This window comes from Hyla sarda, chromosome 6, assembly GCF_029499605.1.
Source record: "Hyla sarda isolate aHylSar1 chromosome 6, aHylSar1.hap1, whole genome shotgun sequence".
NCBI lineage: Eukaryota > Metazoa > Chordata > Amphibia > Anura > Hylidae > Hyla > Hyla sarda.
The window spans coordinates 201656791-201681945 of record NC_079194.1 but is presented as its reverse complement, the minus strand read 5'-3'; the positions used below and the strand labels follow the sequence as shown (position 1 = coordinate 201681945).

General features: G+C 43.8%; 1 protein-coding gene across 10 annotated transcripts in view; it reads left to right on the top strand.

Annotated features, from left to right (window-relative positions):
- Window positions 1-25155, top strand: part of FBXL8 (F-box and leucine rich repeat protein 8) — an 80791-nt gene that overhangs the window by 38751 nt on the left and 16885 nt on the right. For 6 of the 10 annotated variants that reach the window (XM_056526241.1, XM_056526239.1, XM_056526236.1 and 3 more), the window contains 8 exons: window positions 5099-5209; window positions 6943-7106; window positions 8939-9008; window positions 9099-9418; window positions 11441-11554; window positions 12547-12692; window positions 12793-12918; window positions 19172-19219. In XM_056526241.1, coding sequence (XP_056382216.1) covers window positions 5102-5209; window positions 6943-7106; window positions 8939-9008; window positions 9099-9418; window positions 11441-11554; window positions 12547-12692; window positions 12793-12918; window positions 19172-19219 — 1096 coding nt within the window. In that variant the 5' untranslated portion in view covers window positions 5099-5101. The remainder of the gene's footprint in view (window positions 1-5098; window positions 5210-6942; window positions 7107-8938; window positions 9009-9098; window positions 9419-11440; window positions 11555-12546; window positions 12693-12792; window positions 12919-19171; window positions 19220-25155) is intronic. The other 4 variants (XM_056526242.1, XM_056526244.1, XM_056526238.1 and 1 more) reach the window with 1 other exon arrangement.

Genomic DNA, 25155 nt, shown 5'->3' with positions numbered 1-25155 from the left:
CACGGCATTAATAAATTTGGCACACATAGGCAAAAGTGGGAAATTTACTTCATGTAGTAGAAAAAATAGTCTGTTCCTTTTTCCTGCTGTCTGAATAGGTATGGCTGCTAGGTTTCCTTCTGGATCTTTTGTTTTTGAGTTTTTTTTTTAGCTTTTTCACCACATCTAAATAATTCAATAACTAAATTGTAGTCATGGCTCAGAAGTGGTAAACGGCGTTTACTGTGTGTGTGTGTGTGTGTGTTATTACATTTTTTTTAACAGTTTTTTTTCTCCCTAAGGGTACATTCCCACACGGCGTATTTGCTGCTGCGTATTTTATTTTCTCTGTTGAAGTCAATGGGTAGGAAAATACGCAGCACCAAATACGCAGCAAATACGCAGCAAAATACGCCGTGTGGGAACGTACCCTTAATGTACTTACACTTTTTTTTTTTTGGTTACTTCTTCTACAGATCCGTGTATCCTGTGGACTCCTTCGGATTCGGTGTACTACTTCGACGACCAGCGTTTTTCTTTGCTTGATGTTAATAAAATGGTTAACGAGGGCTTGTGGGGGAGTGTTTTTTTGTAATAATTTTTTTTTTAAACCTGTTGTGTTTCTTTTTTTTTACTTTACTAGACAGGCTTAGTAGTGGAAGCTGTCTTATAGACGGAATCCATTACTAAGCCGGGCTTAACGTTAGCCACAAAAACAGCTAGCGCTAACCCCCAATTATTACCCCGGTACCCAACACCACAGGGGTGCCGGGAAGAGCCGGTACCAACAGGCCCGGAGCGTCAAAAATGGCGCGCCTAGGCGGTAACAGGCTGGCGTTATTTAGGCTGGGGAGGGCCAGTAACAATGGTCCTCGCCCACCCTGGTAACGTCAGGCTGTTACTGTTTGGTTGGTATTTGGCTGAGAATAAAAATAGGGGGACGCAATGCGTTTTTTTAAATATATTTAATTATTTATTTTAAAAAAATAAATAAATAAAAACGCATAGGGTCCCCCCTATTTTCATTCTCAGCCAAATACCAACCAAACAGTAACAGCGTGACGTTACCAGGGTGGGCGAGGATCATTGTTACTGGCCCTCCCCAGCCTAAATAACGCCAGCCTGTTACCGCCTAGGCCCAGGAGCACCATTTTTGACGCTCCAGGCCTGTTGGTACCGGCTCTTCCCGGCACTCCTGTGGCGTTGGGTACCGGGGTAATAATAGGGGGTTAGCGCTAGCTGTTTTTGTGGCTAACGCTAAGCCCAGCTTGGTAATGGACTCCGTCTATAAGACAGAGCAGGTTTTAAAAAAATTTTATTACAAAAAACACTCCCCCACAAGCCCTCGTTAATCATTTTATTAAAATCAAACAAAGAAAAACGCTGGTCATCGAAGTAGTCCACCGAATCCGAAGGAGTCCACAGGATACACGGATCTGAAATGAGAAGAAAAAAAAAATGGGTTAGTACATTTATCACCTGCTCACACATCTCCCACCCCGCACGACTACAACTGCCAGCATGCCCTTACAGTAAGGACATGCTGGGAGTTGTAGTTGTGTGGTGCAGGAGATGTGTGGGCAAGTGACAAGCTTGTCCCCTGCCCCCAGCTGCAGGACTACAACTCCCAGCATGCCCTTACAGTAAGGTGGGGCGGAGGCCGGGCACAGTGTTTCCCAACCTGGGACTTGCCTGGACAGTCAAAGGCTGTCTAGGCATGCTGGGAGTTGTAGTCTTGCAACATCTGGAGGCACCCTGGTTGGGAAACACTGGCCTAAAACAGTGTTTCCCTACCAGGGTGCCTCCAGATGTTGCAAAACTACAACTCCCAGCATGCCTGGACAGCCAAAGGCTGTCCAGGCATGCTGGGAGTTGTAGTCTTGCAACATCTGGAGGCACCCTGGTTGGGAAGCTTGGGCAACTTACCGGCTTCTGTAGGATCCAGCGCTGCACGACACTGCCGCGCGACAGTGCCGCTTGACGATCTCCGTCAGTGATCGTCGCTGGAGCCTCGGAAGGGTAAGTGAACGTCTTCGCCGGTCCCCTTCAGCTGTTTAGTTTTGCAACAGCTGAAGGACTACAGTTTACAGACCACAAACCAGTGGTCAGCAAACTGTGGCCCTCCAGCTGTTGCAAAACTACAACTCCCAGCATGCCTGGACAGCCAAAGGCTGTCCATGAATGCTGGGAGTTGTAGTGTTGCAACATCTGGAGGCACCCTGGTTGGGAAACACTGTTTTAGGCCAGTGTTTCCCAACAAGGGTGCCTCCAGCTGTTGCAAAACTACAACTCCCAGCATGCCTGGACAGCCAAAGGGTGTCCAGGCATGCTGGGAGTTGTAGTCTTGCAACATCTGGAGGCACCCTGGTTGGGAAGCTTGGGCAACTTACCGGCTGATCCAGCGCCGCGCGACACTGCTGCGCGACAGTGCCGCCCGACGATCTCCGTCAGCGATCGTTGCTGGAGCCTCGGAAGGGTAAGTGAACGTCTTCGCCGGTCCCCTTCAGCTGTTTAGTTTTGCAACAGCTGGAGGACTACAGTTTACAGACAACACACCAGTGGTCTGCAAACTGTGGCCCTCCAGCTGTTGCACAACTACAACACCCAGCATGCCCTGACAGCCAAAGCCTTTGGCTCTCAGGGCAGGAGCCCGGGCTGAGATTACAGTGCAGCCGCCCGGGCTCCTCATACGGCCTCCCCGCTACCCCCCCTTGTCTCCCGCCCGCAACGCTCAGCTCAGCTCCCGCTGCTACAAGACTACAACTCCCAGCGTGTCCTCACTGTAAGGGCATGCTGGGACTTGTAGTCTTGCAACAGTTAGCAGACAGATGGAAGTTGTGTGGCGCTGGCAGGTGAGAGGGGGGGATGTAAATCACTGCAGTGCCCCGGTAGCGCAGTGAGGGTAGCGGGGAGAAAGTATGTCGGAGCCCGGGCGGCAGTAGCTTTTCCTGCTCCATGTTGGAGCTGGAGTAAATTTTGTCAATTTTTTCGGCCGTTGCGACAGTTTATTGCGCAACTGCGACTGTCTCAGTTAATAAATTCCTGACCACTGCAAGTAAAAACAGAAAACTTGCGTAAATTAAGCGGGAAAAAAAATTTTTACTTTCTAACTCTTGCTAGAGAAAGTCGCACAAAAAATAGGGTAGGTGCAATTGCGACAATTTTGCGCCAAAAATAGTCAGAAAAAAATGACTAAACTCCTTAGTAAATGCCCCTCATAGCTCTCACACCCTCTTATACTAGTCACAAAAAGAATTGTTGCTCTACCTAAAGATGGCCTAAGCAATAAGAAAATTGCCAAGACATAGAAACTGAGCTGCAGCACAGCGAGCAAGACCATACAGCGTTTTCACTCAGAACAGGCCTCACCATGGTCAACCAAAGTTGTTGAGTGCACGTTCTCAGCTTCATATCCAGAGGTTGTCTTTGGGGAATAGACCTATGATTGCTTCAGGGTTTGAGAGAGGAGGGTGCCCACAGCCTGTCAGTGCCCAGCCCATACGTCACACACTGCCTCAGATTGGGCTGTATGGTTGTCCCTTAAGGAAGCCTCTTCTAAAGGTGATGCACAAGAGAGTCCGCAAGCAGTTTGCTAAAGATAAGATGACTAAGGACATGGACTACTGGTACCATGTCCTGATGAGACCAAGAGGAACTTGTTTGGTATAAATGGTGTCAAACCTGTGTGGTAGCAACCAGGTGAGGAGTACAAAGACAATTGTATTTTGCCTGTAGTCAAGCATGATGGTGGGAGTGTTGTGGTCTGGGCCTGCTGCTGGCACTGGGGAGGTCATTGAGAGATATATGAATGCCAACATGTACTGTGACATACTGAGGCAGAGCATAAGCAGGGCAGTATTCCAACATAATGACTCCAAACACACCTCTCATATGACCTCTGCCTTTCTAATGAAGCTGAGGATAAAGGTGATGGACTTGCCAAGCATCTCTTTAGACCTAAACCCTATTGAGCTTCTATGGGGTGTCCTCAAATGTAAGGTGGGGGAGGGGAAAGTCTCTAACATCCCCCAGCTCTGTCATGTCATCATGGAAGAGTGAAAGAGGATTTCAGTGGTAACCTGTGAAGCTCTGGTGAACTCCATGGCCAAGAGACTTAAAGGGGTACTCCGGTGGAAAACTTTTTTTCTTTTTAAATCAACTGATGCCAGAAATTTAAACAGATTTGTAAATTGCTTCTATAATCTTAATCCTTCCTTACTTATTAGCTGCTCAATGCTACAGAGGAAATTATTTTCTTTTTGGAACACAGAGCTCTCTGCTGACATCTCTGTCCATTTTAAGAACTGTCCAGAGTAGGTGAAAATCCCCATAAAAAAACATGCTGCTCTGGACAGTTCCTAAAATGGGCAGAGATGTCAGCAGAGAGCACTGTGCTCGTGATGTCAGCAGAGAGCACAGTGTTCAAAAAATAGTAGTATTCAGCGGCTAATAAGTACTAGAAGGAGTGAGATTTTTTTAATAGAAGTAATTTACAAATCTGTTTAACTTTCTGGCACCTGTTGATTTAAAAAAAAATAAAAGTTTTCCACCGGATTACCCCTTTAAGGCAGTGCTGCAAATTAATGGTGACCACACAAAATATTGACACTTTGTGCCCAATTTGGACATCTCCACTTACTGGTGTACTCACTTTTGCTGATAAGGTTTAGACATTAATGGCTGTGTGTTAAGTTATTTTGTGGCCGCACAACATTAAACACGAGTGTTGTTTCTTCAGTGTTGTAACATGAAAAGATGTAGGTGGACTCCTTTATATGAGATATTGTGTAGATACATATACACTGTATAAAAATGTATAATTTACCTCTGGTTGATGTTAATCTGGTACTTATTCTTTTCATCAATGGCTTTTTTTTTTTTTTTTTTTAGCTCTGTGGCATAACGTGTTCCATCAGAGGTTTCTGCTTTATCTTTCCCTCATGCTTTACACTGCAGCTCTGCATGTATAGATTGGCTGCTGCGCGAAACATTCAAACATTGCTGATAAGGCAGATGTCGTATTGAGGCCCATAGAGAGGCCATATTATAAAACTGTAGGGTCTTCAACAGTTAAACCTAAGGGATGCTGTCACACTGACTTTTTGTTTTCTTGTGTAAGGAGATGGCTCAGCCTACTTCCCAAGACCAACGTGTGCTGCTGGGGTTTAAAGATGCAGTACTGGAAAAGGAGACTTCATCTTGGGATGTCAGCAAGATAGGTGGTCTGCCGGTAAGATCTGCTGGTGATTGTAGTACTTAATACCTAAAAAAGACAATAGGAGAAATCTTTTTAACCCCTTTAGGACTAAGCCCATTTTGACCTTAACCCCTTAAGGACCCGGGGTTTTTCCGTTTTTGCATTTTCGTTTTTTCCTCCTTACCTTTAAAAAATCATAATTCTTTCAATTTTGCACCTAAAAATCCATATGATTGCTTATTTTTTGCGCCACCAATTCTACTTTGTAATGATATCAGTCATTTTACCCAAAAATCTACGGGGAAAAAAAATCATTGTGAGACAAAATTGATTTAAAAAACACCATTTTATAACTTTTGGGGGCTTCCGTTTCTACACAGTACATTTTTCGGTAAAAATGACACCTTCTCTTTATTCTGTAGGTCCATACGAATAAATTGATACCCTATTTATATAGGTTTGATTTTGTCGCACTTCTGGGAAAAATCATAACTACATGCAGGAAAATTTATACGTTTAAAATTTTTCATCTTCTGACCCCTATAACTTTTTTCTTTTTCTGCTTACAGGGTGGTATGAGGGCTAATTTTTTCGCTTTGTATTCATTTTTTCATTATATAAAAAGTGACCAATAATACATTATTTTGGACTTTGGAATTGTTTTTGCGCGTACGCCATTAACTGTGCGGTTTAATTAATGATATATATATATATATATATATATATATATATATATATATATATATATAATTTTTTTTTTTATGGAAAAAGTGGGGTGATTCAAACTTTTATTAGGGAAAGGGTTAAATGATCTTTATTAACTTTTTTTTTTTCCACTTTTTTTTTGCAATGTTATAGCTCCCTATAACACTGCACACACTGATCTTTTACATTGATCAACACTGTTTTAGAGAATAAGAAATTCTCATTAGGTCCTCTCCCTTGCATTCTCTGCCCTGTGTCAATAGAGTCTTATGTTAGCACTTTAAAAGAGAATCTATCAGCTCTATTTGATGCTAAGAGCTGGAAAAACGGTTATCAGTACCTTTCCTGGAGCTGATGGTGATTGTCAAAATTTAAAAATGTATTTCTCAGCCAAGTGTCAAGAAGGGAGAGCCAAGACGATCAACATTTTTTATACTATTGTGCCCAGGCTGCAAAAAAACAAACAAACATTAACTCACCTTCCTCCATCCCCCCGTTGTGCCACTATAGCTCTTTTGTTGACTGGTCCCGGTCTCCTTCCTTCTTCTGTGTGACCGGATCGTCACACTGCAGTTAGCCTATCGCCGGCCCGAGTGATGTCCTGCCTCGGCTGGTGATACGCTGAGCGGAGTGTCATGTGAGGAGCATGGGTCCCGCCTTCTCCCTGCTGCCTGGGTTCCTTACATGACACTGTGCTCAGCATATCACTGGCCAACACGGGACATTGCTGCGGCCAGCGATACGCTGACAGCAGTGTGACAATCTCGTCACACAGAAGAAGGAAGGAGATCGGGACCGAAGGGCTATAGCGGCACAACGGGAGAATGGAGGGATGTGAGTTTATGCTTTTTTTGCAGTCTGGGCACAACTGGATGAAAAAAATTTGCAGAATGGTACTCTTTTTTTTTTTTTTTTTTTTTTTAAATCTCAAAAAGTTATCTGCAGCTATTCACAGCAAATACAGTTGACAGATTCCTAAGAACCTTCAGTAACCATGAAAATCCAACATAGTGTCTGTATTTACATTATCTGACACCGTTCACTTTTATTTTGTTTGACAGGATCCACTGCCATCTTTGAAGCTTTCTTTTCCTTCATGTCCTCTGTGTTCATCAGTCCTCTGCCACATCGTCCAGGTGTACTGCCCCCTAGAGGGCTCACTATACCATCGCGTTATCCATGTCTTTGGATGCAGTACAAAGTCATGTTGGGGAAAACCTCAGAGGTAATTATTTATTAAAGCAATACCCATTTACTAGACCCTAGATTCTGTGCAGTGTGTACCCCAGGGGGTTCTATGCTTTTAATAGGTGCAGCCCAGTGTAAGATAGTAGTCTTGGGGGCACTTTGAGACAATATCCAATAAAGAAAAGGCTGTACAGCACTCACCAGGTAGATGCCCGGAAGTGTACTTTAATAACGCACAGGGACATTACAGCAGCGGCGGCGGCTCCTCTGAGCTCACGTTCACCTTCCTTTTCCCTGCCACTGCTGTAATGTCCCCGAGAGTACCCTTCCGGACATCTACCTGGTGAGTTCCGTACAGCCTTTTCTTTATTGGATTCATTGTATCACGTATTTCATATGAATAGCACCCCTGATTGTAGCCAAGGATTTTCAATACCGCTAACTGTGCATCCAGCCACTTATAGATACCTGGGAGTGCCGGATTCTGTTGTGTTATGCATAAAATACAACCCAAAAATGTGCTTTTGATTGTAAGTTCCAGTATTTCTTACTTACTGTTAATCATTATTAACAAGTGGTCTTGCACTTCTTAAGTTAAAGCATACGAAGACAGAACAGTGACCAACACTTCCACACAGTATGCTCACAACTATACCACTGCTGTCATGCCACCTTATATGTTTAGTGATTGCATCAGTAATTCCCTTAATGTGTTAGGGCCCGAGCACACTATGGAAATTCAGCAAGAAATTTCCTTGCTGAATTCTGTTAGCGAATCTAAGCCACTTGAAATTGGGTTTAATTTTGTGCAGAATTTGCTATGAATCTTCACCTCTGCAATTCAAAGTCCATTTGACTAATGGGCTTTTCCGTGTGGATTCTGCTGAAAGAGTAAACACCTTCATTATTTTGGTGAAAGTTGGTTCTGCATTGGAAGTTCCTTTTCGAAACACTCATAGTGTGCAGCAGAATTTGAGTGAGATCATTGGGATTCTGCTGCACACCGATTTAGCTCTGAATTAATTGTGAGTGGAATCTCCGTAGTGTTTATGGACCCATAGGAGTCACCAAGAAGGTCTGTGACAATACGAAGGTGAGAGGCCTCAATACTTATATACAGGTTGTGGATCTTTGAGGTAACTTGTAATAGTTTCATAATTGATAATATTCTAAGAAGTGGTGTTTTGTATGTATGACTGCTTATCTCTGTACTGTAGTTAGCAATGATTTGATTTCCAGCAGCCTATACCTGTTCAGTGTGGGTATGTGAACTGATGTTTCACATTGTACCATTTCATGGCCACATGGTAAAAGCTGGCAGTCAGTGACTATAAACTATATTGCTTGTTCACATCTTTGTAGTAGAATCAGTCTATAGAGGAGACATAGCGCTCGGCACAGCAGTAGTACGTGGAGTAGTCCCCTTATTGCAGAAGCATGCGGTAGCAAGCACACTATAGCCATAAGTGGAGGTGCAAGATCTATGGAGAGCACAAAACGCTGGCAGATATACTGTGTAAAGAAAGTAGATTGCACTCGCCATTCTTCTTGAACATACGGCTTCTTTATTGAGACTTCAGTGAGAAGGAACAGTGAACATGGCCATGCCGGGAGAGGAGTCAGATGCCGATGTATAGCGAGGTGTAACAGCTGTTTTGGGGGTCGCGCCCACATTTGTAGTAGAATCACCTACACATTACCGTAGTGAATCCAGGCTGGTTGCAGCTTGTCTGTTAAACTTTGCTGCAATGTTCTGTGCATGGGATGTTTTTGGATTCTAATAATACATATTTTTAGCCATTGCAAGCATATCCTTGAATTATGTGTAGCAGGAAAAATAATTTCCTTAATTTTTTTCCTCTCTTACAGTTGGGTGGCATTACGATCACAGTGTATAGAAACCAATAAACCACAGGCCACAAAAGATCTGCCCAAGCAGGTACTTCAATAGATCCTTATATGTAAGTTTATTATTGACATTCCTATAAGGGAATCCCGTGTTCACAGAAGGCTCATTATCTTGATACAGGAAAGCAAGCAGGCAGCTACAGACTGGTGTGAAGACGCTGATGATTGGGGGTTTGATGACTGTGCACCACAAATACCAGCCGTTTCGTCTCCCACCACTAGTTGTACGGCAGCACCCACTGACTGGACATCACAGCTACAGAACCTTTCTCTCACTGACACATCAGAGACTTTACAGTCTAATGACTCTGTCTTCAGATCCCATTATATAGCAGTTGCAGAGGAGGAAGATTGTTCTTGGGACATAGATATGGATCATGCTCATCATCTTCTTAAGGATTATGAGAAACGTGAGGAGACAGTAATGGAGGATCTACTGAGGTGAAAGCAAATGCAGGACATTGCTTGTCTGAGCTATAATGCATTGGCTAGTTTAATGGTAAACTGGATTTGTGTTAATCAGTTATTTTCTTGATCACTAGTTCTTTGGTCCAAACCCTTAATCCAAAATACACATTATTTTTTATGTTTCTTCAGTATCTTTTAATATGAATAGTTAGGACTGGTAAAGAGAGAAACATTTTTCAATCCAAGCTATCATCCTAACATCCTGCTTTATAGTCTCACTGCTCTAACAGTAAAGAACCCTATTGGTGGTGATGATAAAACCTCTCTCTTCTGGGAATTGTAGATACCCCACCTGTTATAGCTTCTGGTCTGGGTACAGACACCTCAGTAGACAAGTCTTCATATTGACATGTAACATGTACAGATAATTATGAAGTCACCCTCAGGCAATTTTTTTTTTTTATTAACCTAAAAAAGCCACAAAAACTACTCCTTCGTTTTGCCCCTCCAAGATGCAGTTTTTGTGCCTTTATTCAATAAATAGTGGGTTTTAATCTTGGTGTTTCTTTCCCCTGCGTCATGTCATGTGATCCATCATGTGACTCAAACATTTCCATTGAAGAATTGGGGAAAAAGGCTAATGTTAAAGCAGATGTCTCAAACTTAAAATTACAGAAAAACGTATCCCCTTTCAACAGGATAGGGGATCATTTTTTTAGATTGTGGGGGGGTCCAACCACTGGGGCCCTCCACATTCTCCTGTACAGAGCCGCGGCTCTCCCCGGGAGCGGCGCGTTATGTCCCCCGCCAAAAGCGGGGACCATGACGCGCCGCTTCCGGGGAGAGCCGGTGCTCTATACAGGAGATTGCGGAGGGTCCTAGAGGTCGGATCCCCCATTATATAAAACTTATCCCCTATCCTGTTGATAGGAGATAAGTTTTTCTGTAATTTTAAGTATGAGACATCTCCTTTTAACATTAGCCTTTTTCCCCAATTCATCAACAGAAATGTCACATGATGGATCAATCACATGACTATATTGAAATGATAAAAATGCAGGGGAACAAAAACACCCACATTGCATTTTTCCTGCCATTTTTTTCCCCATAGAAGTCTATTGAAATAAAAAAATTCCAAGATTCCCTGAAAAAAATCACTATAGTCTCAACATGCTTAGATTCTTGAAAACTACCACTGAGCCAAAAATCGTCAATGAAAAAAAAAAAAAAAAAAAAGACACCGAAGGAAAAAAACAAGTGGATTTGCAGTTTCATATTTCCCTATTGACTCCCAGCTAACATCTGGCTGCTGTGTTTTTTGCCCTAAAAACTCCATGTGGGGAATTTGGCCTTTTTTTTGGCATCTGTTCTCCAAAATCATCATCCTGGGTGCTGCTTTCCATCTCTGAACCATGAAGGTATTATAGGTCTTTCTTGTACACTGGCACCCATATACAATATTCTATATGTGGGCTAGTAGCAATTTGGTTGTGGGCTGACCATCTTATTTGTCATGATGGCAGCTTCCTGGCACTGTCCTAAATCGGAACTGCATTTAATACACTGAACAAGGAGTTCTTCAGGGTGCTGAGTAACTGTTGATAATTTTCTTATCTACGGTAATTTTTGAATTGAAACCTGCCATATTAAAGCTGCATTTGCCTTAATATATACTCCATGAGAAATCGATGCCACTAATATGACATCTGCAGCCTGATAACTATAACTGCACTTTTAGAATTTTCCGGTTGGGGCCAGTAGAGGCCAAAGCTACATACAGCATACAAATAAGGATGGTTTTATAAGATAATAAAAGACCATTTATGGCCTAGTAACATGGCCAGATGAGATCTCCAGCACAACTTCTTATGTGAATTGACCAGTGGGAGAGTGTTGTTAATAGCAGGTTTGCCTTTGCCAGTTTTCTGAAGCTTGAATGATATGAGCGCTATAACGGTGGCCGTATTGGTTAGCATGAGTTATAATGCACCTGATTCTATAGCGGTATCTACAGATTATGTGTCTTTCTATAAGGTAACTCTTATTCTTTTACAGCTATGATAGTAAAGGAGAAGTGGAAAAATATGAAAAGGGTGACCTGCAGAAAAAAGATATTGTGTTTCATAAATTTTTGAAGAAGATCTCACCTTGCCGTCAGCAAATTCTTAGGTTTGTAAACTCCTACTTACCTGAAAACCTAACCAGCCTAGTTGTCATTTATAAGGCTTCATCCTGAAATGGTGCAGTATTACGCATCCATAGTGCAGTTTTTTCTTTATTTTCCCCCTAAAATACTGTGTATCATTACATGTGTTTTTTCAGTAGTTTTTTTTACTCAGTACAAATCATGAGTGTTTTTCCCTTTTAATTCTTTAACAGAAATCCTTTAATCAGATGATTAAAAATGTTATGACTCATAATGAACCTAAAAAGAAAGTACCACAAAAAAACCTTGTTTTAAGTGGCTCTATTTTGGGGGAAAGATGGAGGACAAAAAATTTTTTGATGCAAAAGCAAGTTGGATCAGTTTTTCCTTTATAGTTTCTTTCTATTGAACAGAATGTTTTTGTAATAGGCTACAGCAGCAATTTGTAAAACATGGCTGCTTATTCCCAAGAACAGCACCACATCTGTTCACAGCTAGGAGAGTGTTTAGCTCAGCAGCATTCACTTCCTTGAGGCTGAGTTTCATTTCCCTGCACAATCCATTCACAGGTATAGCACAGGTTTTTAAAGCGCAACCCCAGTGATCCATTTAAAGCACAAATCTGCTGGGGCAGCACGCAAAAATGTAAACATATATTCGAGACTTGTGCAAGACTGCGGTGTTCAATCTGTGATATTGCAGAAGTCCCATAATCTTTTATGGGACTTCTGCAAAATCTGTAGATTAAATATTGTAGTCTCGCACAAGTCTTGAGCTCAAACAGAAGCGTGAAAATTAAACAAATATCCGTTGTGCTATTCTGTAAAATGGAGTCAGACTGAGACCAGAACCAACTAAACATCTGAGGGACTGAGCTGCTCTCCATAAATGTGTGTCTATTTTGGTGCTCTATTTGAATATCCTGTTTGTATAGACAATAATTAATACATAAATTGAATTGTATTGAACAGTAGTAGTTTTTACAGAGCTTTTTTTTTCCCCCTTTGCTCCAAAGATACTCCTGGAATGGAAGCCCTTTATATATGAGCTCCCCTGATGCAAAATCACAGCCGCCCATGTGTCCATGTTGTGGAGCTCAGAGAGTTTTTGAATTCCAGCTCATGCCAGCCCTTGTAGCAATGTTGCAAGGATCAAAATCAGGTAAGATATTCGGCTAATACCAAGCGTTAGTGTAAGCTCACTTTTTGCCTCGCTTTAGAGATATATATATATATGTGTGTGTGTGTAATGTATCTTACAGATATGCTGTTGGAGTTTGGGACAGTTCTCGTTTTCACCTGTGAGAGGAGCTGTTGGCAGGACGGTGACAAGTTGCCATTACTGGAATTCTGCATTGTACAGGAAGACCCTGATCAAAGATACTTCAGTTAGTGAAGCATTGTGTATACTTATATACATATCCCTTTTATTTATATGAGCATTACTGTTACAGTATGGAACCCTTGTTCTTGCATCTGCAGGAAGGACACCAAACAGCAGCAATAAAGATTTACAATTTTAGCTTTACAATTTAATCCTCAGCTTTATTGATAGTGCACTGTACACTCATCGACAATGCTGTGACTCATGGGAGAATTATGATTCTAAAGGTTAAAAATTCTATGTGATAAAACAAATCAATGAGGTTTCAGCTTACATGTCCCTGAAAAAGCCAGTCCAGCACTTGTCAGAATAAAAACTCCATCTGTAGAAAATGCTATAAAAACAAAAGTTCAGCAGTTAAGAAAAATTGGAAGATTGAAAAACTTTTACAAATAGCAAGATCAATGCATTTCTGGCTTAAGTAGCCCTTAGTTATGATCTATGTACAAATGAGTAAAGAGAGTTTGAATACCTACAAACTCTCCCTCTCCGTCACCTTCAGCTTTAAATCAACTGGTCCCAGAAAGTTAAACAGATTTGTAAATTACTTCTATTAAAAAAATCTTAATCCTTCCAGTACTTATCAGTTGCTGTTATGATCCACAGGTGTTACGCCTAGCGCTCCGGGTCCCCGCTCCTCCCCGGAGCGCTCACGGCGTCTTTCTCCCTGCAGCGCCCCGGTCAGTCCCGCTGACCGGGAGCGCTGCACTGTCTTGGCCGTTGGGGATGCGATTCGCACAGCGGGACGCGCCCGCTCGCGAATCGCATCCCAGGTCACTTACCCGTCCCGGTCCCCTGCTGTCATGTGCTGGCGCGCGCGGCTCCGCTCTCTAGGGCGCGCGCGCGCCAGCTCTCTGAGACTTAAAGGGCCAGTGCACCAATGATTGGTGCCTGGCCCAATTAGCTTAATTTGTTCCCACCTGTTCCCTGGCTATATCTAGTCTCCTCCCATGCACTCCCTTGCCGGATCTTGTTGCCTTGTGCCAGTGAAAGCATTTAGTGTTGTCCAAAGCCTGTGTACCTGAACTTCTGCTACCCTTCCTGACTACGAACCTTGCCGCCTGCCCCCGACCTTCTGCTACGTCTGACCTTGCCTCTGCCTAGTCCTTCTGTCCCACGCCTTCTCAGCAGTCAGCGAGGTAGCCGTTGCTAGTGGATACGACCTGGTTGCTACTGCCGCAGCAAGACCATCCCGCTTTGCGGCGGGCTCTGGTGAAAACCAGTAGCCTCTTAGAACCGGTCCACTAGCACGGTCCACGCCAATCCCTCGCTGACACAGAGGATCCACTACCTGGAAGCCGAATCGTGACAGTAGATCCGGCCATGGATCCCGCTGAGGTGCCGCTGCCAAGTCTCGCTGATCTTCCCACGGTGGTCGCTCAGCAATCGCAGCAGATTGCCCAACAAGGACAGCAGCTGTCGCAGTTGACCGCCATGTTACAGCAACTTCTGCCTCTGCTACAGCAGCAACCATCTCCTCCGCCAGCTCCTGCACCTCCTCCGCAGCGAGTGGCCGCTCCTAGCCTCCGCTTGTCCCTGCCGGACAAATTTGATGGGGACTCCAGACTCTGCCGTGGATTTTTGTCTCAGTGTTCCCTGCATATGGAGATGATGTCGGACTTGTTTCCTTCAGAACGGTCTAAGGTGGCGTTCGTAGTAAGCCTTCTCTCAGGAAAGGCCTTGTCTTGGGCCACACCGCTCTGGGACCGCAATGATCCTGCCACAGCCACAGTCCAGGCCTTCTTCACTGAACTCCGGAGTGTCTTCGAGGAGCCAGCCCGAGCTTCTTCTGCCGAGACTGCCCTGTTGAACCTGGTCCAGGGTAATTCTTCCGTTGGCGAGTATGCCGTACAATTCCGTACTCTTGCTTCAGAATTATCCTGGAATAACGAGGCTCTCTGCGCGACCTTTAAAAAAGGCCTATCCAGTCGCATCAAGGATGTGCTGGCCGCACGAGAGATTCCTGCCAATCTGCAAGAACTCATCCATCTAGCTACCCGCATTGACATGCGTTTTTCTGAGCGACACCAAGAGCTCCGCCAGGAAAAAGACTTAGATTTCTGGGCACCTCTCCCACAGTATCCGTTGCAATCTACGCCTGGGCCTCCCGCCGAGGAGGCCATGCAAGTGGATAAGTCTCGCCTGACCCAGGAAGAGAGGAATCGCCGTAGGGAAGAAAATCTCTGTCTTTACTGTGCCAGTACCGAGCATTTCTTGGTGGATTGCCCTATCCGTCCTCCACGCCTGGGAAACGCACGCACGCACCCAGCTCACGTGGGTGTGGCGTCTCTTGGTTCCAAGTCTGCTCATCCACGTCTCACGGTACCCGTGCGGATTTCTTCTTCAGCCAACTCCTCCCTCTCAGCCGTGGCCTGCTTGGACTCCGGTGCCTCTGGAAATTTTATTTTGGAATCATTTGTTAATAAATTCAGCATCCCGGTGACCCGTCTCGTCAAGCCGCTCTACATTTCTGCGGTCAACGGAGCCAGATTGGACTGCACCGTGCGTTACCGCACAGAGCCCCTCCTCATGTCTATTGGACCCCACCTTGAGAGGATTGAGTTCTTCGTTCTCCCCGGCTGTACCTCTGAGGTCCTCCTCGGTCTGCCTTGGCTCCGGCTTCATTCCCCCACCGTTGATTGGACCACCGGGGAGATCAGGAATTGGGACTCTGCCTGCCACAGGAAGTGCCTCTCCCCCCCTCCCAGTCCCGTCAGGCAAGCCTCTGTGCCTCCCCATGGTCCCCGTCCTGGTGTCACACTGCTCCGTGCCAGGCCTCGCCCTCTGCCCTCCCTCCCTATTCCCACTCCTGCTGTACTGCCTGCCGTTGTGGAAACCCTCCATTCTTTCCAGGTGTCCTCATCCCAGGGGAGGCAGTTACCGGACAAAGAGAAGGGGAGACCTAAGGGGGGGGGTACTGTTACGCCTAGCGCTCCGGGTCCCCGCTCCTCCCCGGAGCGCTCACGGCGTCTTTCTCCCTGCAGCGCCCCGGTCAGTCCCGCTGACCGGGAGCGCTGCACTGTCTTGGCCGTTGGGGATGCGATTCGCACAGCGGGACGCGCCCGCTCGCGAATCGCATCCCAGGTCACTTACCCGTCCCGGTCCCCTGCTGTCATGTGCTGGCGCGCGCGGCTCCGCTCTCTAGGGCGCGCGCGCGCCAGCTCTCTGAGACTTAAAGGGCCAGTGCACCAATGATTGGTGCCTGGCCCAATTAGCTTAATTTGTTCCCACCTGTTCCCTGGCTATATCTAGTCTCCTCCCATGCACTCCCTTGCCGGATCTTGTTGCCTTGTGCCAGTGAAAGCATTTAGTGTTGTCCAAAGCCTGTGTACCTGAACTTCTGCTACCCTTCCTGACTACGAACCTTGCCGCCTGCCCCCGACCTTCTGCTACGTCTGACCTTGCCTCTGCCTAGTCCTTCTGTCCCACGCCTTCTCAGCAGTCAGCGAGGTAGCCGTTGCTAGTGGATACGACCTGGTTGCTACTGCCGCAGCAAGACCATCCCGCTTTGCGGCGGGCTCTGGTGAAAACCAGTAGCCTCTTAGAACCGGTCCACTAGCACGGTCCACGCCAATCCCTCGCTGACACAGAGGATCCACTACCTGGAAGCCGAATCGTGACAACAGGAAGTTCTTTTCTTTTTGAATTTCCTTTCTGTCTGACCACAGTGCTCTCTGCTGACACCTCTGTCCATTTTAGGGAATGTCCTGAGCAGGATAGGTTTTCTATCGGGATTTGCTTCTAATCTGGACAGCTCCTAAGCACTCTGGTCAGACAGAAAGGAAATTAAAAAAGAGAAGAACTTCCTGTGGATCATAACAGTAGCTGATAAGTACTGGCACCAGTTGATTTAAAAAATTTTTTTTTCCAGTGCAGTACCCCTTTAAAGGGGTTATCCGGGAATAGAAAAAAGAGCTAATTTCTTCCAAAAACAGCACCACACCCATCCTCAGGTTGTGTGTAATATTACAACTTGACTATTCACTTCAATGGAACTGAGCTGCTATACCACACACAACCAGGACAGGCGTGGTGCTGTGTTTTGAAGAAATTGGCTCTGTTTTTCAAATTCGTGTTAACCCCTTTAATTACATTGCTAGTCCACAATCCAAGTGGTTTAAAAACAAACATATACAAAATGTATACGAGAAACTCAAAAGAAAACAGAATACTACTGGACATCACAATTCAAATCAAATCCCCATTTGGTGTCCAAAGCTAAAATCCAGTAGAATTCACAATCTAGGAGAGCTTTGCGCCACTCCCCTCCTCTTACTGTTTTTTTTGTTGTTGTTTTTTTTTTTAGTTTTTTAGTTTATTAATGCCAAAGAAAAGGAAGGGGTGAACTTCCCCACAGTGTATACTTTTTAGAGTGTTTATAAGCAGCTGACAAATGTTCCTCTATGCGTTTTTCAGTTTTCTTTGCGTACAGGTCACATATGAAAGTTGCCTGAGACTAATCACCACAATAACAATAACACACAATAATGGTTATAACGATAACAGTAATAACAATAACCGTAATAACGTTAACAGTAATAACAATAATATAATGCTAATAATACTACAAAAGACACCAATAATAATAATAAAATACCAATACTATTGAATATAACAATAATAACAAGAATAATGATAACATACTTACAGCGGTAAGAAGTGTGCCCAAAACTGTGACTGTGGGCACACCTATAGAGGGCCTACCCTGATGAAGAATGATAATAGAAGGGAGGGTCGGGTGGGTGTCGCTTAACGCTGGACACGCCCTGACCTCTATGCAGGAGGGTGTTATATGCTCTCACGCCCCTCCCACAAATTCAGCCTTAAAGGGGTAGTCCAGGATTTTTTTTTATTTGACTATCCTACAGGGGCTGTAAAGTTAGTGTAGTTCATAATATTGTGTCTGTACTTGTGTGTGAGAGTGGTCTCACTCTTCTTATAATTCACCCCGATATTTATTTTTAACAGCATACAAAATTACTGCTGTCTCAGATTTTTCCCAGGTTGCAATGCGGCTGAGACCTGACTCACTGTCTGCTTCCATGGGTGGAGTGATCGCTTGGTGGGAGAGAAATCATTCTGCAACTAATTGTATTTTTGCAACAGCTGTAGGCACCCTGATTGAAAACCACAGGTCTTTTAAATGGATGCAGCTCATTTATGTTTCAATGGGTGGGGTGGCTAATTTGTGGGAGGGAGGCGAATGGAAATATTGGAATTTGTAGACAAAAAAGGAAACTCAAACAGGAAATACCAGTGTTATGGTGATCTCACAATATAGCCATTTAGCCCCAAGACAAGCACAGTTCCTTCCTAAGCATGTCCATTGCTGTCTGGCAGGTACGTACTAAAATCACCTTATGGTGGATAACCCCTTTAGCAGGCTTACACTTGTAGTTGAGGCTACAAATGTGAACAAGCTGCCTGAGACTAATCACCACAATAACACACAATAATGGTAATAACGATAAACAGTAATATCGATAACAGTAATAATGATACTGTAATAAAGATAACCGTAATAACAGAAATAACAATAATATAATGCTAATAATAATGCTACAAATGACACCAATTATAATAAAATACCAATACTATTGACTATAACAAGAATAATGATAACATACTTACAGCAGTCAGAAGTGTGCGACTGTGGGCACGCCTATAGAGGGTCAAAAAACCTGGCAGTAATAAAAAAACTAAAACAATTATCACGTATTACGGCTGAACACCAGACCTTGAAGAATCAGCCTTAGTATTACGGAATACTGTACCAGGAACCACAAAACGACATACATTGAGGTGGTTTGATGATACTTCACATGATAGTTTGTAGTGAGCCATGACCTCTTGCAAGGCCAAAAAACCCAACAATATCTTTTGATCCCCTACCACCACCTGCCAGTGAAATTATTGCTCTGAAGACGTGTCAGTAACAATAATTACGCAGTGCTGAACCCTGCCCACACTGGTGGACGGTGCCCTAGCCTCCCATCGTGAAGCAGCCAGCGTGCCACCACAGATACCGCATCACCTTATGGGTTAAAAACCACAAGGTTCGGGTGGGAAGCGCAACCATCGGAGCTCCAAATTGGCACTAGAATCAAACACCGGACTCTGTTGCCAGACATGCCTTGACCTGTATGCAGGGGGGTGTTACATACACTCACGCCCCTCCCACAAACTCAGCCTTAACAGGCTTACACTTGGTATGGTATGTTTCCTTGCTATTACAGTAACCCTTGTCTGCTTACTAGGAGATTTTCCACAGACTCAGGAACCTACCGGATGGCAGCCGGAGGCAGGTAATATACTGCGCTACTTACCCTCGGCTGTTAACAGTAATGTTATCTGCACAGTCTGCTATCACTGATACAGCATCCTATTTGATTGTTAGTACGGCAATTCATGGAATCCAGAGTTTGCAGCACCTATTGTATCTGCATTTACACTTCCGAACTTTATCCCAATCGTCTTTTCCTCATGTTTATTTTCATAAAATCACTTTCCTATTGATAGTTAAGTTATATGTTTAATATATTGTGAATAGTTATCAGGGTTTCATATTTTTCCAGTCAGCAGCATTAGAGACATTTAAAGAATTATAGTAATTTTGGTGGTTGACCCTAAAACAAATGATAAACCTCATTTGTGATCCACCAGGAAATTAAAGGGGTTGTCCCACAATCAAATGTTATCCCTAATTTATAGAATAAGGGAACACTAGATCATTGGTGGAAGTCCGACCACTGGGTCCAAAATTGATAGAGCAGGCATGGAAAGCGCGCCATTCATTCTTCATGGCACTTCTGAACATTGCAGAGTTATATTATATACATTTATTTTGTATTCTAATATACTTTTTTTAAATAGATTGCACAATAAAATTGTAAAGGTTTGTGGGGCTCATGTATCAAGGATGTTGCCATGCTTCTGGTCTAGTTTTCCGGTTCTCAGTAGCTTGGAAAAGCAGTAGCATTTCTTTTTCCTGTTTTGCGTCTGTAATTCTTTTTCTGGGTAGGGTCACCAGTGCCATATTTTTCTGCATATTTTATTTGCTACCTATTGACTTCAGTGGGTGGGAAATACACAGCAAAATATGGCTTGTGTGACCCTACCCTTAAGGTGTTATATGCCTGTTTCTGCCATGCTTTACTATTTGCAAGGCAGAGCAACGTCTATTACAACCACAAATTCCAGTTTAACTGCAGGTTTAGACCACTTGGATGCCGGCAGATTATGTTCCTACCCATTGGTGAGTCTGTTGTAAATCTTGGCTCTATATGCTATCACACAGGGAGGATCTGTTTGTCTTGCTCTAGATTATTTTTATCAGATACTGCCTGTATACTAATAAGTGACTTATTTTTTCAGGGTGGTGTTTTATATTTTTGAATTCTGTATCCTGTATAAGTGTAACTCCAGTATTTCATTTCTATTGTAGTTACACTTATATAGGAGTATGGATCACATCAGTGATGCTCAATCTGACAAGTTATAATCTTGACCCCTGCAAAGCACCACGGTACATGTAACCATGGTTAAATTAACGCAAAGCACATGCTTGTATAAATGCAAAAATAGTGAAATCCGTATATTCAAGCATTTTATCATCTAGAAAGTCCAAGGCCATGTTCAGACAGCAGCAGAATCCGCTGAAAATACTCTGCAGAAAGTCTTTAGGAAATATGCATGTGTGAAAGTATCCTTGAAGTCCAGACATATTTCCAGCAAAGAACTGACTACAATGTCAAATTTTTAAATTCAGAATATTGAGACAGAAGCAATTAGCAAATTCTTCTTCTAAAAAATAACTTACAGTACGTAAACTGTCTTCCTGAACATTCTCCATCCTTTCAGGTGAGTTATATATGTCACTTAATGAAAAAATGACATCTTGTCTAAATTGTCTTAATATATTTTAAGAAATTATAGTGATGTTTTTTCTAATATTCAAATTTACTATTTATAGTTTAAAATAATTTTGAAAACTTGCAGCTTCCATTCCTCCTTATCATCACAGACAGGAGTAAAGTTACAGGTGACACCAGTGTATAGATAACAGAGGTACATGCAATAGCTGTTGTTTACAGATCCTCTTTACCCTGTAAATTAACTCTGAAAAGGTAACAGAGAATGCCCAGTAACATTTCCAATTAATGTAAATGGGACAGGTCCTGTCTATCGTTGTCTATGGTTCATGGGTTTTGCTGTAAAGCATATCCCTAAATGCTGTTAAGAACAGCTCAGACAAGATGCCAACCCTATACAAAAATTACAATCAGAAAAGGATTATAAAAAAAGTTTCACTATCTAAGTTATACATTTCCTTTTGGGCTATTGAAGGTGTATGGCTAATGTTAAGGCTAACGATACCTCATACTTTTGCTGCTTTAAATTTCTGATACCATCTTATTTGGCCAGGGTAATGTAATGTTTTATTCTTGGCTGAACACTGCGAATGTAACATGTATATTCACAGTGAATCTAAAATGGAATATGGCCAAGTGGAAGGTCATAGGCAGGGGAGATGTCCAGATACTACTGACTCAAGACAAACAATAGTAAAATGTTATAGACTGTTCTGTGACTACATGTACAATTTGTACTGGAAGAAATATAGTGTGAAGGTAACTGCACCCATGTATACAAGCACTCGGGACTCTTTTTTTTGCTTTTCTGTTAATTCCTTGCTATCACTAATAAGACTGGAAGAAAGAAAAAATTGGAGAAGCGGACACACCTTTCCTAACAGCAGCTCAAAACATAGAAAATTGGTAAGTCGATCCACTTACTTCACCGAGGGGAGCCGAAGTCCATTTTGCTCCCCTCATGCCGGCACTGCCTATCTTTTCCACTATCGTTCCTCCAGCTGTTCTCTCAGCCGATACTTCAAAGTTCATATTCTGCCTGGAAATCTCTTCTTTTCAGAAATATATCAGGACAGGCTTCACTTTATGTAATGCCATGCCGTGGCCCCGCATTATAGAACAGAAGCGGACTCATAACGTACTGGTACGTCATGGGTCCTGTAGGGGTTAAAATAATAAAAATTCAAAACGCCCCCTTTCCCCTTTTTTTCAAATAAAATAATGTAAACAAATATAAACATAAACAGATGTGGTGACAATGAATGCAGAAATTTCTGAACTATTAAAATATAACATTAACCCCTACAGGACCCATGACGTATCGTTACGTCCCGACACCCTGGGTCTTAAGGAACAAGGACGTACAGTTACGTCATGGGCAGTTCTGGTCCCTGCCGGGCGGGGATCGGACCGAGATGCCTGCTGAAATCATTCAGCAGGCATCCCGTGCAAATGCCCAGGGGGGTCATCAGACCCCCCCCATGTCGGTGATCGCGGCAAATCGCAAGTGAATTCACACTTGCGATTTGCGTGATTCCGGGTCATTACGGGTCTAGAGTGACTCGGAATGTAAGGGGATCGTGGGTGTCTAAGACACCCAGGATCCCCCTGAAGCGATAGGAGTGAGGTGGCAGGGGTGCCACCCCTCCTTTCCCTGCTATTGGTGGTCTAGACGTGACCACCAATAGCAGATCGGGGGCGGGGGGGTTAATTTTCGTTTTCCCCGTCCTGCCCACCCACAATAGGCGGGGCAGGATGGGGAAACGACGGGGAACGGCGCCGAAGATCCACTTACCAATCCGGGTGGGCGACGGAGGCTGCGGGCGACGGAGATCGGCGGGCGGCGATAACATGCCGCTGGATCCGACGGAAGCTGGTGAGTTGCCTAGCAACATCTGCAGGGTACAGTTTGAGACCATTATACAGTGGTCTCTAACTGTAGCCCTCCAGATATTGCAAAACTACAACTCCCAGCATGCCCAGACAGCTGTTTGGGCATGCTGGAATATGTAGTTTTGCAACAGCTGGAGGGCTACAGTTTGAGACGACTATATAGTGGTCCCTAAACTGTAGCCCTCCAGATCTTGCAAAACTACAACTCCTAGCATGCCCAAACAACTGTTTGCTGTCTGGGCATGCTGGGAATTGTAGTTTTGAAACAGCTGGAGGATCACAGTTTGGAGATCACTTTGCAGTGTTCTCTAAAACTGTAGCCCTCCAGATGTTGCAAAACTGCAAATCCCAGCTTGTCCAAACAGCAATCAGCTGTCTCGGCATGCTGGGAGTTGTAGTTGCATACCTCCAGCTATTGCATAACTACATCTCCCAGCATGCCCTTTGGTGATCAGTACATGCTGGGAGTTGTAGTTTTGCAACAGCTGGAGGCAGACTGGTTGGAAAATACTGAATTAGGTAACAGAACCTAACTGAAGGTTTTCCAACCAGTGTGTCTCCAGCTGTTGCAAAAGTACAACTCCCAGCATGCATGGTCTGTCAGTACATGCTGGGAGTTGTAGCTTTGAAACAGCTGGAGGTTTGCCCCCCCCCCATGTGAACGTACAGGGTACATTCACACAGGCAGGTTTACAGTAAGTTTCCTGCTTCAAGTTTGGGTTGCGGCAAATTTTTTCGCCGCAGCTCAAACTCCTAGCGGGAAACTCACCGTAACACGCCAGTGCGAATGTACCCTAAAAGCACTACACTGACACATAATAAAGAGTAAAACACTACATATACACCCCTTATACTGTCCCACCCCAATAAAAATGAAAATCGTATTGTATGGCAGTGTCTCCAAAACGGAGCCTCCAGCTGTTGCAAAACAACAACTCCCAGCATTTCCGGACAGCCACTGACTGTCCAGGCATGCTGGGAATTTAGCAACAGCTGGAGGCACCCTGTTTGGGAATCACTGGTGTAGAATACCCCTATGTCCACCCTATGCGATCCCTAATTTAGTCCAAATGCGCATGGAGCTCTCTCACTTCGGAGCCCTGTCGTATTTCAAGGAAACAGTTTAGCGCCTCATATGGGGTATCTCCGTACTCGGGAGAAATTGCACTACAAATTTTGGGGGGCTTTTTCTCCTTTTACCCCTTATGAAAAGGAAAAGTTGGGGCTACACCAGCTTCTTAGTGTAAAAAAATAAAAAAATTTACACTAACATGCTGGTGTTGCCCTATACTTTTTATTTTCACAAGCGTTAAAAGGAAAAAAAGACCCCCAAAATTTGTAACGCAATTTCTCCTTAGTAAGGAAATACCGCATATGTAGTCGTAAAATGCTCTGCGGACGCACAACAAGGTTCAGGAGTGAGAGCGCACCATGTATATTTGAGGCCTAAATAGGTCATTTGCACAGCGGTTCTGACATAAACACAAAAAAAGAAATACCCACATGTGATCCCATTTTGGAAACCACACCCCTCACGTAATGTAATAAGGGGTACAGTGAGCATTTACGTCCCACATGTGTCTGACAGATTTTTGGAACAGTTGTCCGTGAAAATGAAAAATTTAATTTTTCATTTGCACAGCCCACTGTTCCAAAGATCTGTCAAATGCCAGTGGGGTGTAAATAATCACTGCACCCCTTATTAAATTCTGTGAGGGGTGTAGTTTCCAAAATATTGTCACATGTGGGGGCGTCCACTGTTCGGGCACCAGGGGGGGCTTTGTAAACGCACATGGCCCCTGACTTCCATTCCAAATTTTTTTCCCCCAAAAGCTCAATGGCACTCCTTCTCTTCTGAGCATTGTAGTGTGCCAGCAGAGCACTTGACGTCCACACATAGGGTATTTCCATACTCAGAAGAGATGGGGTTACAAATTTTGGGGGGTCTTTTCTGCTATTAACCCTTGCAAAAATGTGAAATTTGGGGGCAAAACACACATTTTAGTGTAATTTTTTTTTACCCCTGTGGGGTATTAAGGCTCACTTTATTCCTTGTTACGTTCCTCAAGGGGTCTAGTTTCCAAAATGGTATGCCATGTGGGTTTTTCTTTGCTGTCCTGGCACCATAGGGGCTTCCTAAATGCGACATGCCCCCCGAGCAAAATTTGCTCTCAAAAAGCCAAATATGACTCCTTCTCTTCTGAGCATTGTAGTTCGCCCGTAGTGCACTTCAGGTCAACTTATGAGGTAACTCCATACTCAGAAGAGATGGGGTTACAAATTTTGGGGGGTATTTTCTGCTATTAACCCGTGCAAAAATGTGAAATTTGGGGGCGAAACACACATTTTAGTGAAAATTTTTTTTTTTTTTACATATGCAAAAGTCGTGAAACACCTGTGGGGTATTAAGGTTCACTTAATTCCTTGTTACGTTCCTCAAGGGGTCTAGTTTCCAAAATGGTATGGCATGTGTTTTT